Below are 21,229 nucleotides of genomic sequence, written 5' to 3'. Positions count from 1 at the left end.
TGAACAGAACTATTTATCAGATCTACAGACAAAAGAACAGATAAAAAGACAGACAAATGAACAGACAGACAGATGGAGATGTTTGGTTTGTCTTCCTGCATACTAATGTTGTGATCAGAACTGGGTGGACTGTTGTCATGGCAACTGTAGCAGTGACACATGCAGAAGAAGGAAACAAACAAACAGCAGTTAATGCGCCTTTAGAGAGAGGGGGTGATTGACAGTGTGTGTGTGTGTGTGTGTGTGTGTGTGTTTTTTAGGTCTCTGCCCTATTGGAATGATGCATACTGTAATATGATTAACGGCACAGGTGAGCTTTCATTCTCTCACACTCACAGCTGCGTCCCAAACATCAACGTTCTAGATGATTCTAGGGATCTTTAAAGAACGTGTGGTTTGGGACGGTGCCTGAGGTTCTCCTCAGAACCCTAGGGTTCAGAACAGAAGCATAATTACCGTAAGCAATTATTTAAAGGTGTGTTGGAGCAGAAAGCACACGTTTATGTCTGTTGATGGAGAGTTAGAGATTGATCTCTCTGTGTGTGTGTGTGTGTGTGTGTGTGTGTGTGTGCACAGATGGCTCGTCCTTCTCTCCGTTCCTTGACAAGAAGGTGCCATTGTACTTCTTCTCCTCCGATATCTGCAGGTGTGTTTTATTCATCAGTAATCTCACCTTTTACTCACCTGGTTATCTTTCACTCACTTTATTCACGAGCTTTTGTTTGTTAGTAAGTTTGTTTGCTCAGACGTTTAGGCCCACTTTACACGGGGACGGTATAAAACAAAAACGCAAAAGTCCGTTTTCGTTCTCACTTTTTTCCGCGTCTACACGACCGTTTTCAAGGAGGAAATCTGCGTCTATACGGTGACGCATAAATGTCTCCGCTATGTCTGCACGCATGCGCAACGTCTTCCGTCTTGTCTGATCTGCACATCTGCGCCGCTGTTCTGTCAAGTTATCCTACCAAGCCTACTACGCATGCGCGAAATCCAGGAGGGTAGGAAAATTTAACAGTAGTTTTGTCCCACCGATCAGCTGGGCTGATAGAAAATCGGTGAGAATTTCACGCATTTGCCGATTTTTATGTTTTGTGCGTATTGGTCGAGTCTTTGGCCGAGTCAAATAATTTGTAATGACTTGTTTTAAATAATAAAACGGTCTGTATGAGAACTTGCTAGGATAACTTTACCGAACACCGGTCCGGCTGAGGTACTGTAGTGCTCGAGGGAGGAGCAGGAGCAAACCGAAACTCTTTTAATCTGCCTTTATTAAGTAACACTCACTCTTGTTTCGGTGAAGAAGAGAAAAGGCAGTGTCCATCTCAGCAAAATAAATCCATTCAGCTGCTAGTTTTGTTTTCAGTCTCGGGTTTATGGTTTCACGAGCGGCTTGAATAGGCGGCGCGCGCGTGCGTGTGTGTGTAACTTGGCGACACCAAACTGAGGAGCTCCAGTCGGGCGAGTGAGCAGGAAAACACATCTACTGCATTAAAACACAGGGCAGCTTGAAGGTCCGTTGGATCGATGTAATCAGACATGCTCTTACTTTTTTACTTACTTTCTTACTTCCCGGGCTGGCATGTGTATGACATATGACATATGTATGACGTAAACGCGTACCCGACGTGAGCAGATCCGAGCAGAGTTTCGCGTATTGGGTAGTTTAGACGGATATGCAACGGGGGCCGTTTTTAACTTATCCACTTTGGAAGGCGTTTTCAATTTTATCCGTTTTTCAGCCTCGGAAACGCCATCCCCGTGTAAACGAAAGGCACTTCTGATAAAATATTTAGTCGTTTTTACCCGACAGTGTCCTCGTGTAAACGGGCCCTTAAGCTTTTGTTTACTGCGTTAGTTAAAATTTTAGGTTAGTTTCTGCTACATTAGTTATTAGTTTTCACTTGCCAGTACGAATTTGTTCTGCAGGGTATTTTTCATAGCTTTCGTGTGTTAGGCAAGCGTTTGCCTGCCAGTTTTCTTTCAGTTTGCTAGGTTAGCATTAATTCACTAGTTTTATGCTAGCATGTGTTAGTTCCTTTTTGTGTTCTCTAGGTGAGCTGTGACTTGTTAGGTTTTTGTTTGAGATTCTTGTTTGTTTACTCAGTTTGCATTCTTTTTCTAGGTGAGCTTTCATTTTCTAGTTTGTTTGCTAGATTAGCTTTCACTTGCTAGCTTTGGTTCACTTAATTTATATGATGAAATTGAATTACAACCCCGATTCCAAAAAAGTTGGGACAAAGTACAAATTGTAAATAAAAACGGAATGCAATAATTTACAAATCTCAAAAACTGATATTGTATTCACAATCGAACATAGACAACATATCAAATGTCGAAAGTGAGACATTTTGAAATTTCATGCCAAATATTGGCTCATTTGAAATTTCATGACAGCAACACATCTCAAAAAAGTTGGGACAGGGGCAATAAGAGGCTGGAAAAGTTAAAGGTACAAAAAAGGAACAGCTGGAGGACCAAATTGCAACTCATTAGGTCAATTGGCAATAGGTCATTAACATGACTGGGTATAAAAAGAGCATCTTGGAGTGGCAGCGGCTCTCAGAAGTAAAGATGGGAAGAGGATCACCAATCCCCCTAATTCTGCGCCGACAAATAGTGGAGCAATATCAGAAAGGAGTTCGACAGTGTAAAATTGCAAAGAGTTTGAACATATCATCTACAGTGCATAATATCATCAAAAGATTCAGAGAATCTGGAAGAATCTCTTTGCGTAAGGGTCAAGGCCGGAAAACCATACTGGGTGCCCGTGATCTTCGGGCCCTTAGACGGCACTGCATCACATACAGGCATGCTTCTGTATTGGAAATCACAAAATGGGCTCAGGAATATTTCCAGAGAACATTATCTGTGAACACAATTCACCGTGCCAACCGCCGTTGCCAGCTAAAGCTCTATAGTTGAAAGAAGAAGCCGTATCTAAACATGATCCAGAAGCGCAGACGTCTTCTCTGGGCCAAGGCTCATTTAAAATGGACTGTGGCAAAGTGGAAAACTGTTCTGTGGTTAGACGAATCAAAATTTGAAGTTCTTTATGGAAATCAGGGACGCCGTGTCATTCGGACTAAAGAGGAGAAGGACGACCCAAGTTGTTATCAGTGCTCAGTTCAGAAGCCTGCATCTCTGATGGTATGGGGTTGCATTAGTGCGTGCGGCATGGGCAGCTTACACATCTGGAAAGACACCATCAATGCTGAAAGGTATATCCAGGTTCTAGAGCAACATATGCTCCCATCCAGACGACATCTCTTTCAGGGAAGACCTTGCATTTTCCAACATGACAATGCCAAACCACATACTGCATCAATTACAGCATCATGGCTGCGTAGAAGAAGGGTCCGGGTACTGAACTGGCCAGCCTGCAGTCCAGATCTTTCACCCATTTGGCGCATCATAAAATGGAAGATACGACAAAAAAGACCTAAGACAGTTGAGCAACTAGAATCCTACATTAGACGAGAATGGGTTAACATTCCTATCCCTAAACTTGAGCAACTTGTCTCCTCAGTCCCCAGACGTTTACAGACTGTTGTAAAGAGAAAAGGGGATGTCTCACAGTGGGAAACATGGCCTTGTCCCAACTTTTTTGGAATCGGGGTTGTAGTTTGTTTCATGCCAGTTGGTTTGTTCGGTAGATTAGCTTTTGTTTGCTAGCTTGCTCGGCTAGCTTTCATTCACTTGATTAGTTTATGTGATAAAGTTGAATTAAGCATTTCACTTACTAGTTTGTGTTCTTTTGCTAAGCTTGTGTTTGCTTGCTAGGTTTTTGGCTGATCTCCTCGTCGAAACCTACTTTGTTTCTGACTCTTTCATTTGACAGCCGCCATTTTGTATCTAAACGCGCGTTTGAGATGTCACGTGAGGTGTCAGTAATAGTGATCACTTTCACCAGTGTCCACCATTATCAACACCCTGTGGGATTAAGTGACATTTACAACTGTTATGGATCGATCTTTGTGTAACATTGTTGAAGTAATTGAAGTACTTTAAAAAAATAAAAGTGCTGTGATTTTTTTTTTCTGATTCATAACAGAATGGAATGTTTATCGAGTATTTGGAATCCGACTGTGATAAATAGAATTAGAGCAGAATTAAATTCCTACCATAAAAAAAAATTATATTAGACTAGGTCAGAATTGCAAAAAGGGGCTTAAATAAGGAGTTGCAGGCATTTGTGAGTAAAAGTTGGCAAACAAACTTTTCTAAAGGTATTTTTTGCGCTGAATCCATTTTTGCTGTTTGCCAAGCTGTATCTCATACGTGGAGCCCAGTAGAGGGCACATTTGCATATAATTTGCATATTTCGAGTATTTCAATATAAAACTCTTCAATGTTGTACAGTATGAAAAAAGTAAAATAGCAGAAAGTTGCATATACCTCTTGGCTAAATAAGTACCAAATTTGGCTTCAATTGGGTGAAAGGAACTCTCAAAAACAGACTTTAGGTAGTGTGTGTGGTCCAAATTACCATATTAAATTATAAAATTCGTGGTCTTGAGTTTATAGACTATATAATAGACTATATAAAGGGTAATTCTTTCTGCTGAATCCATTTAGGCAGTCTTTTTATTTGTAACTCAGTAGAGTGGCAGTCTCATAGGCTAAAAAAATAAACAAATTTCTCAGCTGCCAGTATTCGATCACTCATGTTCAGTGTTGTGACCATGGAAACTTTAAACTTTGAGTTCACTTCCTGGCAGAACATGCAGGCATCCCAATTCATGGTTGCAACAGAACTCCTTGTCATTGTTGGTAGTGTTCTTGCTCTCTTGCTTGGACCAGCACCTTCATCCAGATCTGCAGAACTGTCACAGGATTTTTATTGCAGCCTAGAAATGTGGTTTTTACTGGTAAACGAAGCATAGCACATACGGTGCCAGAAGACATTCTGTATGTTCTGAACAAGAAGCACTCTTTGGATAGCATCTCTGTAATTAGTGTCGTGAAGCCTTTTTCTGTCTTCTGCAGCTGCTTTTAATGTGAGAAGGCCCTGTTCAGTTGCTTTGAATACCTGATCTCTCTTGGACTCTTTGCATATAATGCAGGTATCCAATGGTATTGACTGGTCTAGCTTCAAGCTACACACAGCTTCCATAATGATGTTCTTACAATCTGACAGACTTCATGGATGATCTTACCGACAGAAATATTTCAAATACTACCAGAAATGTTGGCTTATATAGCTCTTTGGATAGAGTTTTATGGTGATGAACTAGGGCTGGGCGATATGGAGGAAAAACATATCTCGATTTCTTCTATATCTCGATATACGATATATATCTCGATATTTTCAAATCCCCCTAAATAAATAAAAAATAAGTAAAACTTCTGCTAGTAGGGACAGAACTGTATCAGTTTTTAAACTGCTGTGGGACAAAACTGTCTGTGCTGCTGCTCCGCAGTAAGATGTTTGCCTACTGCAGCATGGGCGATCGAAGCACGGGCAGTCTGAGTGAAGTCGCTGGAGTAGCCAACCGAAGGCATGCAGTGGAAATATGTGAAAACGCAATCAAGTAAATGCTACTGCACAATATTAAATGCTACTTATCTTTCAACCAACAGTGTTTTGAGGTGTTACAGAGTGATAGGGTGACCAAACCTCTGTAATTCCAAAAAGTAATTTTTTTTCTCGATTAATTTGACATCTCAAAATCCATATCGAGATACTTGTCCATCTCGATACATCTTAAATATCAATACATTGCCCAGCCCTATGATTAGCAATATTTAAACACTGTATGGAAATAGAAATGATGGCAAAAAGTGATTTTATTTTGAATTAAAGTTCTTGTGGATAAGTTTGAAGTTAATTTACAAACTCTGATGTGATGGCAACAGTTATCTTGCATCCTCAATGAAATGACTCAAGAATGTAAGATTTTCTATTTGTCTGCTTGAAATATAGGGATAAAAGAAGACATATTCAGGACAACAATAAGAAATGAAAGTGCAATTGTCCTTGTCACATACAAGTACCATAATTCTCACTACAAATAAACCTCCTAGACTTGATCATTATTGTTGTACATGATGTAAAATAAAAAAAATGGAATTTACTGAAATTTTAGAGGTTGTCTTAGATTTTGTGCTCTACAGACTTCCACATAAGAGATACAGCTTGGCAAACAGCAAAAATGGATTCAGCACAAAAAATACTTTTAGAAAAGTTTGTTTGCCAACTTTTACTCAAAAATGCCTGGGGGTGTCACATTATCTGAAAATCGACCTAGTCTATATACTTGAAATATTCAGATTTTTCTATCCCATTCAGAAATTTTTTCTTTTTTTTGCAGTTTGTTGTAAATCTCTACCACATATTACAATATCAATCGACATTTTATATTTTGGTTCGAGGAATACCATGCAACCTTTGACCTGGATTTTCATGCGGTTACAATGTCAGTTGCCTGTTGACATTTACTGGTAAACACCGACATCGATATATTTATATAAAAGATATTTTGTACTAAATATAAGTCTATGGAAAACAAATTTTAAATAAAAACTATGTTTTGTTAACTTAATACCACACACCGATTATTTTTTATAAATAAAAAATATCTGGGTGTCGATAATTGTGGAACGCTGTCGATAACTGTGGACAAAGGTGTCGATAATTGTGGAACGGTGTCACGTGATCTGATACGCTAAGTAATCGGGAATCAACTCTTTTTTTTTTTCCCCAGTGGAAGTTTGAGTAATTTTTCATGCACAATTTGCGTACCGAAAGTCTTTTCTACTTTTGCAACGGCCAAAAGATCGTTAAGGTGTCAGTAATTATAGCCGCCGCTCTAGTGTTTACTTGTAATTTGACTTTTTGCTCACTAGTTTTCTTTCACTCGCTAGTTTGTGTTATTTCACGAGATTAGCTTTCAGTTTCGCTTGGTTCCTTTTTTAGGTTAGCGTTTGCTAGTTTTCTTTTGTTGAAGATGAGATTATGAGATTTTTGGGGTGAATCCCAAATTGAGATTTTGAGAAAAAAAAAATTGTGTCGTGATTGTGAAGCTACACTTGACATGATTAAAAGTATATTTGAACTGTGGGTCTAGCCGAGCTCAGGCTTCACCACATCAGCATTTAAACAGGCTGGATGGCGAAAAGTTTCCTCACTTTTTTATCCATCTCTTCATCCTTCTTTCTTTCTGTCGCTCGTGTCTTTTGTCTCAGGTCCGTCTCAGCCGAGTTCAGTGACCGTTTGGATTTGAAAGGGATCATGGTGAATCGCTACATGCTGCCGCCACAAACGTTCGCGTCCCCCGTGGACAATCCAGACAACCGGTGCTACTGCACAAACTCTGAAGTCACCATGAACTGCACCTTGGCCGGCGTGCTCGGCGTCTCGGTGTGCAAAGGTGTGTGTTTCACAGCAAGAGTAGGACAACGACAGAAATCCAGGAAAGGACTTGCAAACTATGAACTGAAACTGTGACAAACAAACAAATAGACTGACTAATAAATACTAAGAAGATTAAACAACACCAGTATCCAGTTACAGCTAATGAGGAAATTACCAAACCTGGGTGTTTCCCAAGTCACTAACAACCATGTGGAATGTCACTTGCTGGGTTAGTTTTCACTCATGAGTGTGCATATAGAGAGCGTGCACGTGACGTCACGAGGTCACGTGATATTTGTTTATCTGCCATCTTGGATGGCATGGCCACGCATAGAACTTAGACGAACCCGTTCTAATTATCAAGTGTGTGGGAGTAGATCTTTCGAGAATGGTTATATCTTGTTCAGCATTTGGTTGTACCAATAGACAGGGCCAAAAGGAGGGCCTGCCATTTTATAGATTCCCCGCAGACGAGGAGAGACGCTGTTTTTAATCACTGCACACTTTATTGGACCATCGGGGTCTTTTCAAAATATTAGTTAGAACTTGCTGTATAATTGTAGTATACTGCACCACCTATCACCAAGTTGTGATAAAAAAAATATAACTGGTTTTCACATGGACGTGTAATATTAATGTTCTTAATACAGGGATGCAAACGGCTCGCCTTTTGGCGGATGCCGCCTTTTTCACGGCTGAATCGTGCAGATCCGATTTTTTTTTAGGGGGGGCGTTGGAATGTCTGAATAATTTCATCAAAGTAAATTCTGTATTAAAATTACTAAATGAGCAAATGCCGTTACAGTCCATGAAACATAGGAAGTATAAGTATGAGAAGAAAACAGTAAATCAGAAAGCTGCGCACATTTGCACAGCTTCCGCGCAAACGTGCGCAGATTTCTGATTTACTGTTTTTCAGACAAAAACATACATATTTATAACCCTGTCATTATCTGGAACTGAGTTTAGATTTCGAACATTCTTACGATAAAACGTCCTGCATAGTCTCTTTATGATAAACGTCTTAATGCCACTTACCCATGAGGTCATCAAGTAGACATTCTTCTTTGGGAACTTCCAGAGGTATAGTTGGGATACCCATCCCGCAACAAAATATTTATAAGCTTCCAGGCTCTTGTAAGCTTTGAGGGCTTTGCCAGTGTAACACGATTCACGATTAACAAGAAAATTGTAAATGTCGTGGTAGGCCAGATCGGGCAAATCGCCGGCACCGCAGCTCCGAATTTCCCTGAACAAGGATTGCGGCAAGTTGTACGGATCTGCAATCCCCAACCTGGAACACTTTTCCACGTAACGCTGCCTCACATCACCTTCAAGATGCTGAACAAACATAGACAAGTTATCGCGCGATGTAGATGGGGTATTTTCCGAATTTTCTTGGGGATTACTCCCTGGATCCATTACGCTCGCGCAAGGTGAACAATCCTGAAGCCGTCCAATATGGCGGAGTAAACACGGACGGGTCACGTGACTGCACATCCTCTATACTACCTCTGTAAGCTTTTGTTCACTAGGTTAGCTTTTACTTGCTAGGTTTTTCCTTTGCTAGTTTGTAGTTGGTTGCTCAGTCTTAAGCTTCTAGGTTCAACTTGCTAGTTTGCGCTTCTGTCTGATAAGTATTTATTTATAAACTTCCTGTTAGTTTCGATTTTGTTTGCTCCAGAAGCTTTCACTTGGTAGGTTAGTTTTCATTTGCTACTTTGTGCTGATGTACTAGCGTAGCGTTTGCGTGGTAGATTAGTTTTTCACTTGCTACATGAGTGTTTCTTCACTTGGTTACCTTTAAAAAAAACAGACAAAACAGACAGACGCCAATTGCATGAACTCAGACGTAGCTCCAGCTAGTAACGCATGTAACACCTTGTCTGAACAGTTACGTTTGAATTTATCTCCCTGTAGTGAGACGTGTGTGTGTGTGTGTGTGTGTGTGTGTGTGTGTGTGTGTGTGTGTGTGTGTGTGTGTGTGTTTTAGGTTCTCCTGTGTACATCTCCCTCCCTCATTTCCTGCACGGCAGTAAGGAGCTGCTGGAACGTGTTCATGGTCTAAACCCGAACCCTGAGGAACACTCCACCTATCTGGATGTTGAACCTGTAAAAGTTGACACTAGAGCATTATTTATTTTTATTTAATTTTATTCTGAATGCCAAATCTATTCAGTGCATCGTGTGTAATACTCACCTTGCCTCGGTGATCAGAATAAGCGTGTGAGTGGTGACCTGTTCTGTTCTAATTGTGTCTCAGATCACAGGCTTCACGCTGAGGTTCGCCAAACGCCTTCAGATCAACATGATGTACGGCCCTGCCAAGAACATCCAGTATGTTTCAGAACATGATCACAAAACACCGCTGCTGATTTTTTTTACAGAACACGGATAGATTTCTACAGCACATGTTTCTCTTTCAAAAGAACCCATGGATTTCTACAGGACACATGGAGTTTTCTGAAAACTTAGATTTTTACAGGACACGTACATTTCTACAGGATACGCATAGATTTCTAGAGCACATGTATCGATTTCTGTAGGACATATGTCGAGTTCTACAAGATGTTTATAGATTTCTATAAGACGCGTGTAGATTTCTATAGGACATGTACGGATTTCTGAAAATGTGTAGATTTCGACAGGATGTTTATAGATTTCTACAGGACGTGCGCAGATTTCTACAGGACACGTGTAGATTTCTACAGGCACATCTAGATTTCTACAGGATGGTTATAGATTTCTACAGGACACGTGTAGACTTCTATAAGACGCGTGTAGATTTCTACAGGGCACGTGTAGATTTCTATAAGATGGGTGTAGATTTCTACAGGACACATCTAGATTTCTACAGGATATGCATAATTTCTACAAGACACGTAGATTTCTACAGGATGTTTATAGATTTCTACAAGACGCACAGATTTCGACAGTACATGTGTATATTTCTATAAGACGTACATTTCTACAGGATGTTTATAGATTTCTACAGGGCACGCATAGATTTCTACAGGACGTGTATATTTCTATAAGACGTGTACATTTCTACAGGATGTTTATAGATTTCTCCAGGACACATGTAGATTTCTACAGGATGTTTATACATTTTTACAGGACACGCATAGATTTCTACAGGACACATGTGGAGTTCTGCAAGATGTTTATAGATTTCTATAAGATGCGTGTAGATTTCTATAGGACATGTATGGAGTTCTGAAAACGTGTAGGATGTTTATAGATTTCTACAGGACGTGTAAAATTTCTACAGGATGGTTATACATTTCTACAGGACGTGTGTAGACTTCTATAAGACGCGTGTAGATTTCTATAGGACGTGTAGATTTCTACAGGATGGTTATAGATTTCAACAGGACACGTGTAGATTTCTATAAGACGTAGATTTCTACAGAATGGTTATAGATTTCTACAGGACATGTGTAGATTTCTACAGGACACGTGTAGACTTCTATAAGACGCATGTAGATTTCTACAGGGCACGTGTAGAAATCTATAAGATGGGTGTAGATTTCTACAGGACACATCTAGATTTCTACAGGATATGCATAGATTTCTACAAGACGTATATTTCTACAGGATATTTATAGATTTCTACAAGACGCACAAATTTCTACAGTACATGTGTATATTTCAATAAGACGTACATTTCTACAGGACACGTAGATTTCTACAGGACATGTAGATTTCTACAGGACGTGCAGATTTCTACAGGATGTTTATAGATTTCTACAGGACATGCATAGATTTCTACAGGATGTGTATATTTCTATAAGACGTGTACATTTCTACAGCATGTTTATAGATTTCTCCAGGACACGTAGATTTCTACAGGATGTTTATACATTTTTACAGGACACACATAGATTTCTACAGGACACGTGGAGTTCTACAAGATGTTTATAGATTTCTGTAAGACACGTGTAGATTTCTATAGGACATGTATGGATTTCTGAAAATGTGTAGATTTCAACAGGATGGTTATAGATTTCTACAGGACGTGTGTAGATTTCTATAAGACGCGTGTAGATTTCTATAGGATGTGTAGATTTCTACAGGGTGGTTACACATGTCCTGTAGAAATCTATAACCACCCTGTAGAAATCTACACATCCTGTAGAAATCTACACACATCTTATAGAAATCTACACATGTCCTGTAGAAATCTATAGATTTCTACAGGACACGTAGATTTCTACAGGACATGTGTAGATTCCTATAAGATGTGTAGATTTCTACAGGATGGTTATAGATTTCTACAAGACGTGTAGATTTCTACAGGACACGTGTAGACTTCTATAAGATGCATGTAGATTTCTACAGGGCACATGTAGATTTCTATAAGATGGGTGTAGATTTCTACAGGACACATCTTGATTTCTACAGGATATGCATAGATTTCTACAAGACGTATATTTCTACAGGATGTTTATAGATTTCTACAAGATACACAGATTTGTACAGTACATGTGTATATTTCAATAAGACGTACGTTTCTACAGGATGTTTATAGATTTCTACAGGACACGTAGATTTCTACAGGACGTGCAGATTTCTACAGGATGTTTATAGATTTCTACAGGACACGCATAGATTTCTACAGGACGTGTATATTTCTGTAAGACGTGTACATTTCTACAGGATGTTTATAGATTTCTCCAGGACACGTAGATTTCTACAGGATGTTCATACATTTTTACAGGACACACATAGATTTCTACAGGACACATGTAGAGTTCTACAAGATGTTTATAGATTTCTATAAGACGCGTGTAGATTTCTATAGGACATGTACATATTTCTGAAAAGATGTAGATTTCAACAGGATGCTTATAGATTTCTACAGGACATGTGTAAAATTTCTACAGGATGGTTATACATGTACAGGATGGTTAGATGTGTACATTTCTACAGGACGTGTGTAGATTTCTATAAGATGCATGTAGATTTCTAAGATGTGTGTAGATTTCTACAGGACATGTATAGATTTCTACAGGGTGGTTATAGATTTCTACAGGACGTGTAGATTTCTACAGGACATGTAGATTTCTACAGGACACGTGTAGATTCCTATAAGACGTGTAGATTTATACAGGATGGTTATAGATTTCTACAGGACATGTATAGATTTCTACAGGACACGTGTAGACTTCTATGAGACGCATGTAGATTTCTACAAGACACGTGTAGACTTCTATAAGACGCGTGTAGATTTCTACAGGGCATGTGTAGATTTCTATAAGATGGGTGTAGATTTCTACAGGACACATCTAGATTTCTACAGGATATGCATAGATTTCTACAAGATGTAGATTTCTACAGGATGTTTATAGATTTCTACAAGATGCACAGATTTCTACAGTACATGTGTATATTTCTATAAGACGTACATTTCTACAGGATGTTTATAGATTTCTACAGGACACGCATAGATTTCTACAGGACGTGTATATTTCTATAAGATGTGTACATTTCTACAGGATTTTTATAGATTTCTACAGGACACATGTAGATTTCTACAGAATGTTTATACATTTTTTCAGGACATGCATAGATTTCTACAGGACACATGTAGAGTTCTAGAGGATATGTGTAGATTTTTGAAAACGTATAGATTTCTACAGGTCATGTGTAGATTTCTACAGGGCCTGTGTAGATTTCTGAAAACGTATAGATTTCTACAGGACACATATGTAGATTTCTGTATGATCTCCCTGTTTCTCTGTCTCAGGCTCTTTAGTAAAGTGAAGGAGAACACTTTCTTCCCCATCCTGTGGTTAAATGAGGTCAGTGATAGTCAAAAGTGGAGGAAAAGACTCATTATCCTCAACTCATCATTTACTTTTCATTTACCATCCTAACATCCCTGTCATTCTGTCTGTTTTTCTATCTATATGTCCAACTGTCTATCTGTCTGCCTGCCTGTATGTTTGGGTGTCTGTACATTCTGTCTGTCTGTCTGTCTGTCTGTCTGTCTGTTGCCTGCATGTCTCTATTTTTGTTTTTCTGTCTGTATGTTCTGTTTCTCTCTACATGCCATTACATCATTATTGTCTGGACATCTAAATGTTCTGTTGGTATGTGTCTGTCTGTCTGTCTGTCTGGCTGTATATCTATTCATTCTGTCTGTGTATCCATATGTCTATATGTTCTGTTTATCTGTCGATATGTTTGCCTATACATTGTATCTGTCTGTACATCCATACATCGTATCAGTATATTATTTGTGTCAATAACTGTCTGTCTCTCTGTTCTAACTTTACACCTGTCTGTCTGTCAGTCTGTTATTCTCGTTCATGATTTATTTCTTTAACAGGTGAGATCTCACCATATGTAAGCATCAGTGTGATGTGTGTGTGTGTGTGTTTGTGTGTGTGTGTGTGTGACTCAGACGGCGATACTGGATGATGACACGGCAAACAGGTTTAAGGCGGAGCTCTTCTCCCGGATCGACACTCTGGAGATGGTGCAGATCGTTCTGTCCTCGGTCGGAGCGGCGATATTGGCGCTGTCTGTGATCGGACTGTGTGTGGTGAACCGCCAGAATCACACATCGTACGTAGCGTAAAGCGTAATGTTTACACGCTAATCATTTCTGATTAACATCAGGACTGGAGCAAACGCTCCAGCTCAGGAAACTACATGGCGCTGAAGTGCAGCAACACTAATGGGACAAATACTCAATTGTACTAATCCACTAGGGGGTGCTGGAGGGTCAGGACTAACTTTAAGGAAAATTTGTATGTTAATGATGTAACGTATATGGATTTACTTTCAGTAAATACTTTCCATTTAAACATTTTATTTAAACCTCTATAAAGTAAAAGAGCAAAAATGACCCAAATTTTCTCAAATTTCACATTTCAGACAAGACTTGTTTAGTGTGTGAAGTCTTTAGTTTCACACTGGAGCTAACAGGCTACCCGCTAACGTAGCTAACAAGAAAGGGAAGCTTTATAGCTACCATTTTAACATTAATCAAACTGATTTGTGTATTTAATTCTGTTATTTTATTATGTTGAAATATAATTTGTGTTACTGAGACAAACATTTTCTGAAGCGAGCATGTGATGATTTAGCCATGCAGTTTGCACAATGCTAACGTGGTGCCTATAATCTTACATTGAGCTCCAGTGCAAAATGAAAGAAGCAAAATTCTGGATAAATATTGCCTTTAATGCTGTATTTTTTTATAGTACAACCCAAATTCCAAAAAAGTTGGGATGCTGTGTAAACTGTAAATAAAAACAGAATGCGATAATTTGCAAATCATGGAAACCCTATATTTCATTGAAAATAGTACAAAGATAAAATATCAAATGTTGGAACTGAGAAATTTTTATTGGTTTTTGAAAAATATATGTTCATTTTGGATTTGATGTCAGCAACACGTTTCAGAAAAGTTGGAACAGGGGCGTGTTTACCACTGTGTTGCATCCCCTCTACTTTTAACAACACTCTGTAAATATTTGGGAACTGAGGAGACCAACTGTAGTTTTGAAAGAGAAATGTTGTCCCGTTCTTGCCCGATATATAATTTCAGTTGCTCAACAGTTCAGGGTCTCCTTTGTCCTATTTCGCACTTCATAATGCACCAAGTGTTTAGTGCTAGGTGACAGGTCTGGACTGCAGCAGGCCAGTTTAGCACCTGGACTCTTACTACAGAGCCATGCAGTTTTAATATGTGCAGAAAGTGGTTTGGCATTGTCTTGCTGAAAGAAGGAAGGCCTTCCCTGAAAAGGATTTAGTCTGGATGGTAGCATATTGCTCTGAAATGTATATATACAGTACCATTCAGCATTAATGATGCCTTCCTAGATGTACAAGCTACCCATGTCATGTGCACTAATGCACCCTCATACCATCACAGATGCTGCTTTTGAACTGTGCACTGATAACAAGCCGGATGGTCCCTCTCCTCTTTAGCCTGGAGGACGTGGTGGCCATGATTTCTAAAAAGAATTTCTACTTTTGATTCGTCAGACCTCGGGACAGTTTTCCACTTCAACTCAGTCCATCGTAAAAGAGTTTGGGCCCAGAGAAGGGAGCGGGGTTTCTGGATATTGTTTATATCTGGTTTTAACTTGCATTTGTGGATGCAGTAATGAAGTGTTTTCACAGATGATGGTTTTCTGAAGTGTTCCTGAGCCCATACAGTGATTTCCACTGCAGACACGTGTCTGCTTTTAATGCAGTGTCTCCTGAGGGCCTGAAGATCACAGGCATCCAATGTCAGTTTTCAGCCTTGTCTCTTGCATACAGAGATTTCTCCAGATTCTCTGAATCTTTTCATGATATTATGGACCATAGATGATGTGATCCACAAATTCTTCGCAGTTTTACATTGAGGAACGTTATTCTTAAACTGTTGCACTGTTTGCCCACACAGTCTTTCACAGAGTGGTGAACCCCTCCCCGTCTTTACTTCTGAGAGACTCCCCCTCTCTGGGATGCTCTTTTTATACCCAATCATCTTACTGACCTGTTGCCAATTAACCTAATATTAGGGGGTTTTTTTTAGCATTACGCAATTTTTCAGTCTTTTGTTGCCCCATCCCAACTTTTCTGAAACGTGTTGCTGACATCAAATTCAAAATCAGCATACAGTATCTTGCAAAAGTATTCATCCCCCTTGGTGTTTGTCCTGTTTTGTTGCATTACAAGCTGGAATTAAAATGAATTTTTGGAGGGTTAGCACCATTTGATTTACACAACACGCCGACCACTTTAAAGGTGCAAATTGCTGTTTTATTGTGACACAAACGATAATTAAGATGAAAAAACAGAAATCTGGAGTGTGCATAAGTATTCGCCCCCTTTCATATGAAACCTCTAAATAAGAGCTGGTCCAAACAATTCACTTGATAAGTCACATAATTAGTTGATTAAGATCCACCTGCGTGCAATTAAAGTGTCACATGATCTGTCACATGATGTTGGTATAAATCAACCAGTTCTGGAAGGACCCTGACTCTGCAACACTACTAAACAAGCAACATGAAAACCGAGGCACTAAATACAGGGCAGTTCTGGAGAAAATCCTGTTTGAGTCGGCTAGAGGTTTGAGACTGGGACGAAGGTTCACGTTCCAGCAGGACAATGTCCCTAAACATACTGCTAAAGCGACACTGGAGTGGTTTAAAGGGAAACATTTAAATGTCTTGAAATGGCCTAATCAAAGCCCAGACCTCAATTCAGTTGAGAATCTGTGGCATAACTTGAAGATTGCTGTACACCAACGCAACTCATCTAACTTGAAGGAATTGGAGTAGTTTTGCCTTGAGGAATGGGCAAAAATCCCAGTGGCTAGATGTGCTAAGCTAATAGAGACATACCCCAAGAGACTCGCAGCTGTAATTGTAGCAAAAGGTGGTTCTACAAAGTATTGACTTTGGGGGATGGGGGTGAATACCTATGCACACTCCAGATTTCTGGGGTTTTTTTTTCCCATCTTAATTATTGTTTGTGTCACAATAAAACAACAATTTTCACCTTTAAAGTGGTAGGCATGTTGTGTAACTCAAATGGTGCTAACCCTCCAAAAATCCATTTTAATTCCAGCTAGTAATGCGACAAAACAGGACAAACACCAAGGGGGATGAATACTTTTGCAAGGCACTGTATATTTTTCAAAAAGCAATAAAATTTCTCAGTTTCAACATTTGATATGTTGTATTTGTACTATTTTCAATGAAATATAAAGTTTCCATGATTTGTAAATTGTCACATTCTGTTTTTTATTTCTGTTTTCTAGTGTCCCAACTTTTTGTGGAATTGGAGTTGTATACGTTTATGGTACTTATTCAGTACTGTACTTCATGAATTCTTTAAAGAATGAATATTACACAATAGATTTTATTCCAGTTTAAATCCAATAAAAGGAAGAATGTAAAAAGAAAAGTTGCAGACCTTTATTTTTTTTGTCTCAGTGAATGTTGCTTGTTTGTGTTAATTTTAATTTAAAAAAAAAGCTTCGTAAATAATTATTTATTTGTCTGTTTCTTAATGTTTGCTTGTTTAGTTTACTGTATGCCATTTAGTTTAATTTAATTTTGAAGAGGTAACTGAACAGTCTGGAGTGTCGCTACAGTACTTCAGGGTCCAGTTGGTCCAGCATGTTTCCCCTCAAACAACATCGCCACCTACTGGACATATTTAAAACACCACTAACAAACAAACCTACTGCAATGAAAGTAATGAAAATACTATGAAAGTTAATAATATTTTAAATTGTTGTTATTAATGGTGTTTTGTTTGCCAGTGAATCAGTTATCAAGCCTCACAGTGCCTGTTTTTCCAATTTCCTCACTTCATTTTAAGAAATAAGTGTGTTTTTTGGGCAGCAGGACTGAATGATGAAACGTATGATTGGTCAAAAGGTCTACAAAACATTTGTAGGATTCTGGTTTAATAATTAGATGAATATAACATGAAATAAACACCTTTATCACTGCTGGACAGCACGGAGGGATTGGTTAATGGGATTTCCAGATCTGGGCGGCACGGTGGTGTAGTGGTTAGCGCTGTCACCTCACAGCAAGAAGGTTCGGGTTTGAGCCCAGCGGCCGGCGAGGGCCTTTCTGTGCGGAGTTTGCATGTTCTCCCCGTGTCCGCGTGGGTTTCCTCCGGGTGCTCCGGTTTCCCCCACAGTCCAAAGACATGCAGGTTAGGTTAACTGGTGACTCTAAATTGACCGTAGATTAGGGTGACCAGACGTCCCGGTTTTACCGGGACAGTCCCGATTTGGGGTTGTGTGTCCCGAGTCCCGACAAAAGTCTGTCAGGACACGGATATGCCCCGGTTTTCGCCACTCGCGACGTTTGTGACTGAGCAGCGTGGGAATCATTAGCGGAGAAATGTCTGCATTTACTATTTTGATGAATTGACAGGAATCGCAAACTTTCCTGGTTACTGCCCCCTGGCCCTGTGGCATGGGTGTTTATTTAGCCACATTATTCCAGACAACAGAACGTGTTGCCATGCAACAATAAAATAAATATTAACTGGCGCGAATGTTCTTTGTCGAGCAGCTAGCAGCAGTAATGCCGCAGCAATTATGCCGAAAAGAAAATGTACCTTTTCCAAAGATTTACAGGGCACCTACCCCTTCCTCCGAGAGGTGCAGAACAATGCGCACGAAGCCGACTGCACACACTGTAAGTGTTTTGTTCTTGTACTGAGTTGGGTAGCCTATGCTGCAAATGCTGTGCGCTCCTGTGGGGGCTTTCCTCGGGCTGTCGCCCCTCTCCTCCTTTACTGCTGTTTTGTTTGAGTGTATATTTACGGAAGCCGCGAGAGGCCCTTCATATAATCTTTTTTTTATTCACCTTGTTATCTCGAGATAACGACATAATTAATTCAGGATCTCGAGAAAACAACACAACTAATTCGAGATCTCGAGAAAACAAAACAATTATTTCATGATCTCAGCTGGATCACTGTATCTCCGTCGGTAGAGACGAAGCCGGGCCAGTCTTCTGCGGAGGTGCCGTGGACTAATTTTGAAATTATCCCTTATTAAAAGGCTTAATGCAATCTCTCCCTGTGTCAACCCCTGATCAAAATATTGCCTTATTAGGTGATCGATTATTCCAGACATTCTAATGACCAAAGTTGCGTCTATACAGAATGAGAAATAGCCCCAAAGTCAGCATATCACAAGTCTCTTGGCACACCTGAATGAACCATTTCTCAGCTGTTTACTCGAGATCACGGAATAATTGTTTTGTTTTCTCGAGATCACGGAATAATTGTTTTGTTTTCTCGAGATCTCGAAATAACGGTTTTGTTTTCTCGAGATCTCGAATTAGTTTTGTTGTTTTCTCAAGATCCTGAATTAATTATGTCGTTATCTCGGGATAACAAGGTGAATAAAAAAAAGGATTATATGAAGGGCCTCTCTCGGCTTCCGTAGTATATATTCTCAAATCACTTGTCTCTTTTTTGTTTCTGTTTAACATACCATTCTGACAGTTTATTGCTGTGTTGAACAGCTTGTTGCACCTTCCATTAAAGTGTTCACTTTTGTGCACATCTTCTTGCTTTATTCATTCAGTTGTGGGGAATGGTTAGTAAGGTTGATTCTGACCGAGGCTATGTTGAGGTCACATATCTACTTTTTAAGTTCATGCTATAGTGCATACAATTTTAGAGATATAGCCTACATGCGCATATGCATTCTTCTTGGTGTTCTCACAAACAGGTGAAATAAATCAGTGTAAATGTGGCCTATGGACATAGCCTGGCCTATTCTCAGCCATTACAAAATCTGTTGTCTGACCATAATTTAACTGATCTGTATACCACTATGCTACTAGAAAACAAAATGCCTGTTTGTTTTATTTCATGTGAGATGTTGATAAATGTGGGCTCCAACAAAATGATGAAAATGATGAACAAAACACTCTCTGAGTGTCACGTTTATGTAAAAAAAAAAGGTGTGCGTGCACGAGCATGGTCGCGCGCAAAAGTGTCCCGGTTTCAGACTAGGGAAATCTGGTCACCCTACCGTAGGTGTAAGTGTGAGTGTGAATGGTTGTCTGTGTCTATGTGTCAGCCCTGTGATGACCTGGCGACTTGTCCAGGGTGTACCCCGCCTCTCGCCCGTAGTCAGCTGGGATAGGCTCCAGCTCGCCTGCGACCCTGTAGAACAGGATAAAGCGGCTAGAGATAATGAGATGAGATGAGATGAGATTTCCAGATCTTAGCCACAAGATGGAAGTCTCTACACGAAAGACAGTCAGTTATTAAACAGTGTGAGCTGAGTAACTGAGACACCATGTTTGATGATGTAGACGCCATCACAGGTTGAACAGCTTAAAGTGCTCGTCTTACGAAAACGACATCACTCTTGGAAATGATGCCTTATACAACTAGACATGTTAAATAGTTTACTGTCGAAATTGTATTTTAATTTGGCTCTTTGAGTCCACCATTACACGAATGCGTTCCTGGTAAGTTATTGTTAATTCAAAGGAAGCGACGTCATACGCGCAACGCTTGAAAGTTCGTGGCATTTCTGGCTTCGTCTGCTTTGCAAAGTGTAGCACGTTTTTAACATTTTTTCCCCCCCCCAAAACAAAACTAAAACCAAAGCATGTCTCCTAAGAGGTGTGTCGTTCAAGGCTGTTCAAGTGTAGCCAGAAAAAAAAAGTGGAATTTAGATCCATATAGCCCAAAGTCAGCAGGAATTAATGGGTTTGATTTGTACGGACAGGGAGAGGTAACGTCAAGCCGACAGGACGGTTTGGTGTCTGCTCCATACATTTTGAAAAAGATAAATTTGTGAGGCAAATTCACATAGAAGGATTTGAGCGACGTCTGGGACGCGGAGCAGTTCCTACGATCTGGAAACAGAAGTCAGAAGCGCCATCCCAAAGAGCTCACCGCCGCACAGGAAGTGTCGAGCTCGTGTTTAGCCTGTCGCTTGAATTGATTAGTTGTCCTGAGTCAGATCAATAACGTTCTGAGGTAGTTTCTATGTGGCTAAATAGAACGCTTAGATAGACGACAGACAACTACTGATCTAAAAGTAAACCAGAACACGCTTATTCACTCTGAGTCACTTCTTCGTCCTTGCTTTCGTAAAGTTGTGTAGAGAGTTTTACAAAAGAAGGCAGTTGCGCACATGATGTCACACATGCAGCGCCGCTGATCAATAAATCGCTGCGATCTAATGGCCGACAAGTTTTAGTGATTTTTGGAACAGAATTCCGATGCAAAAAAATGTCTTTTTCGAACCAGTTTTTTATTTATTGGTGAACTTTACAACCTATTTGAGCAGATCACATACGGAAAACCTGGGATTTTATGATGTAATTTTCGCAAGACTAGCACTTTAAGGGTTACTTGTGTATG

General features: G+C 39.7%; 1 protein-coding gene across 1 annotated transcript in view; it reads left to right on the top strand.

Annotated features, from left to right (window-relative positions):
* The window catches only part of cd36 (CD36 molecule (thrombospondin receptor)), a 50,534-nt gene extending 36,594 nt beyond the window's left edge, over nucleotides 1-13,940 (top strand). The window contains exons 6-12 of the mRNA XM_060903549.1: nucleotides 261-310; nucleotides 577-646; nucleotides 7,186-7,370; nucleotides 9,348-9,466; nucleotides 9,618-9,691; nucleotides 13,104-13,158; nucleotides 13,764-13,940. Of these exons, the coding sequence (XP_060759532.1) occupies nucleotides 261-310; nucleotides 577-646; nucleotides 7,186-7,370; nucleotides 9,348-9,466; nucleotides 9,618-9,691; nucleotides 13,104-13,158; nucleotides 13,764-13,940 (730 nt within the window). The remainder of the gene's footprint in view (nucleotides 1-260; nucleotides 311-576; nucleotides 647-7,185; nucleotides 7,371-9,347; nucleotides 9,467-9,617; nucleotides 9,692-13,103; nucleotides 13,159-13,763) is intronic.
* Nucleotides 13,941-21,229: the final 7,289 nt, after the last annotated feature.

Source organism: Neoarius graeffei, chromosome 21 (genome assembly GCF_027579695.1).
Source record: "Neoarius graeffei isolate fNeoGra1 chromosome 21, fNeoGra1.pri, whole genome shotgun sequence".
Classification (NCBI taxonomy): Eukaryota; Metazoa; Chordata; class Actinopteri; order Siluriformes; family Ariidae; genus Neoarius; species Neoarius graeffei.
Note: the sequence above shows the minus strand (reverse complement) of the source record. Positions and strands in the feature narration are given on the sequence as shown.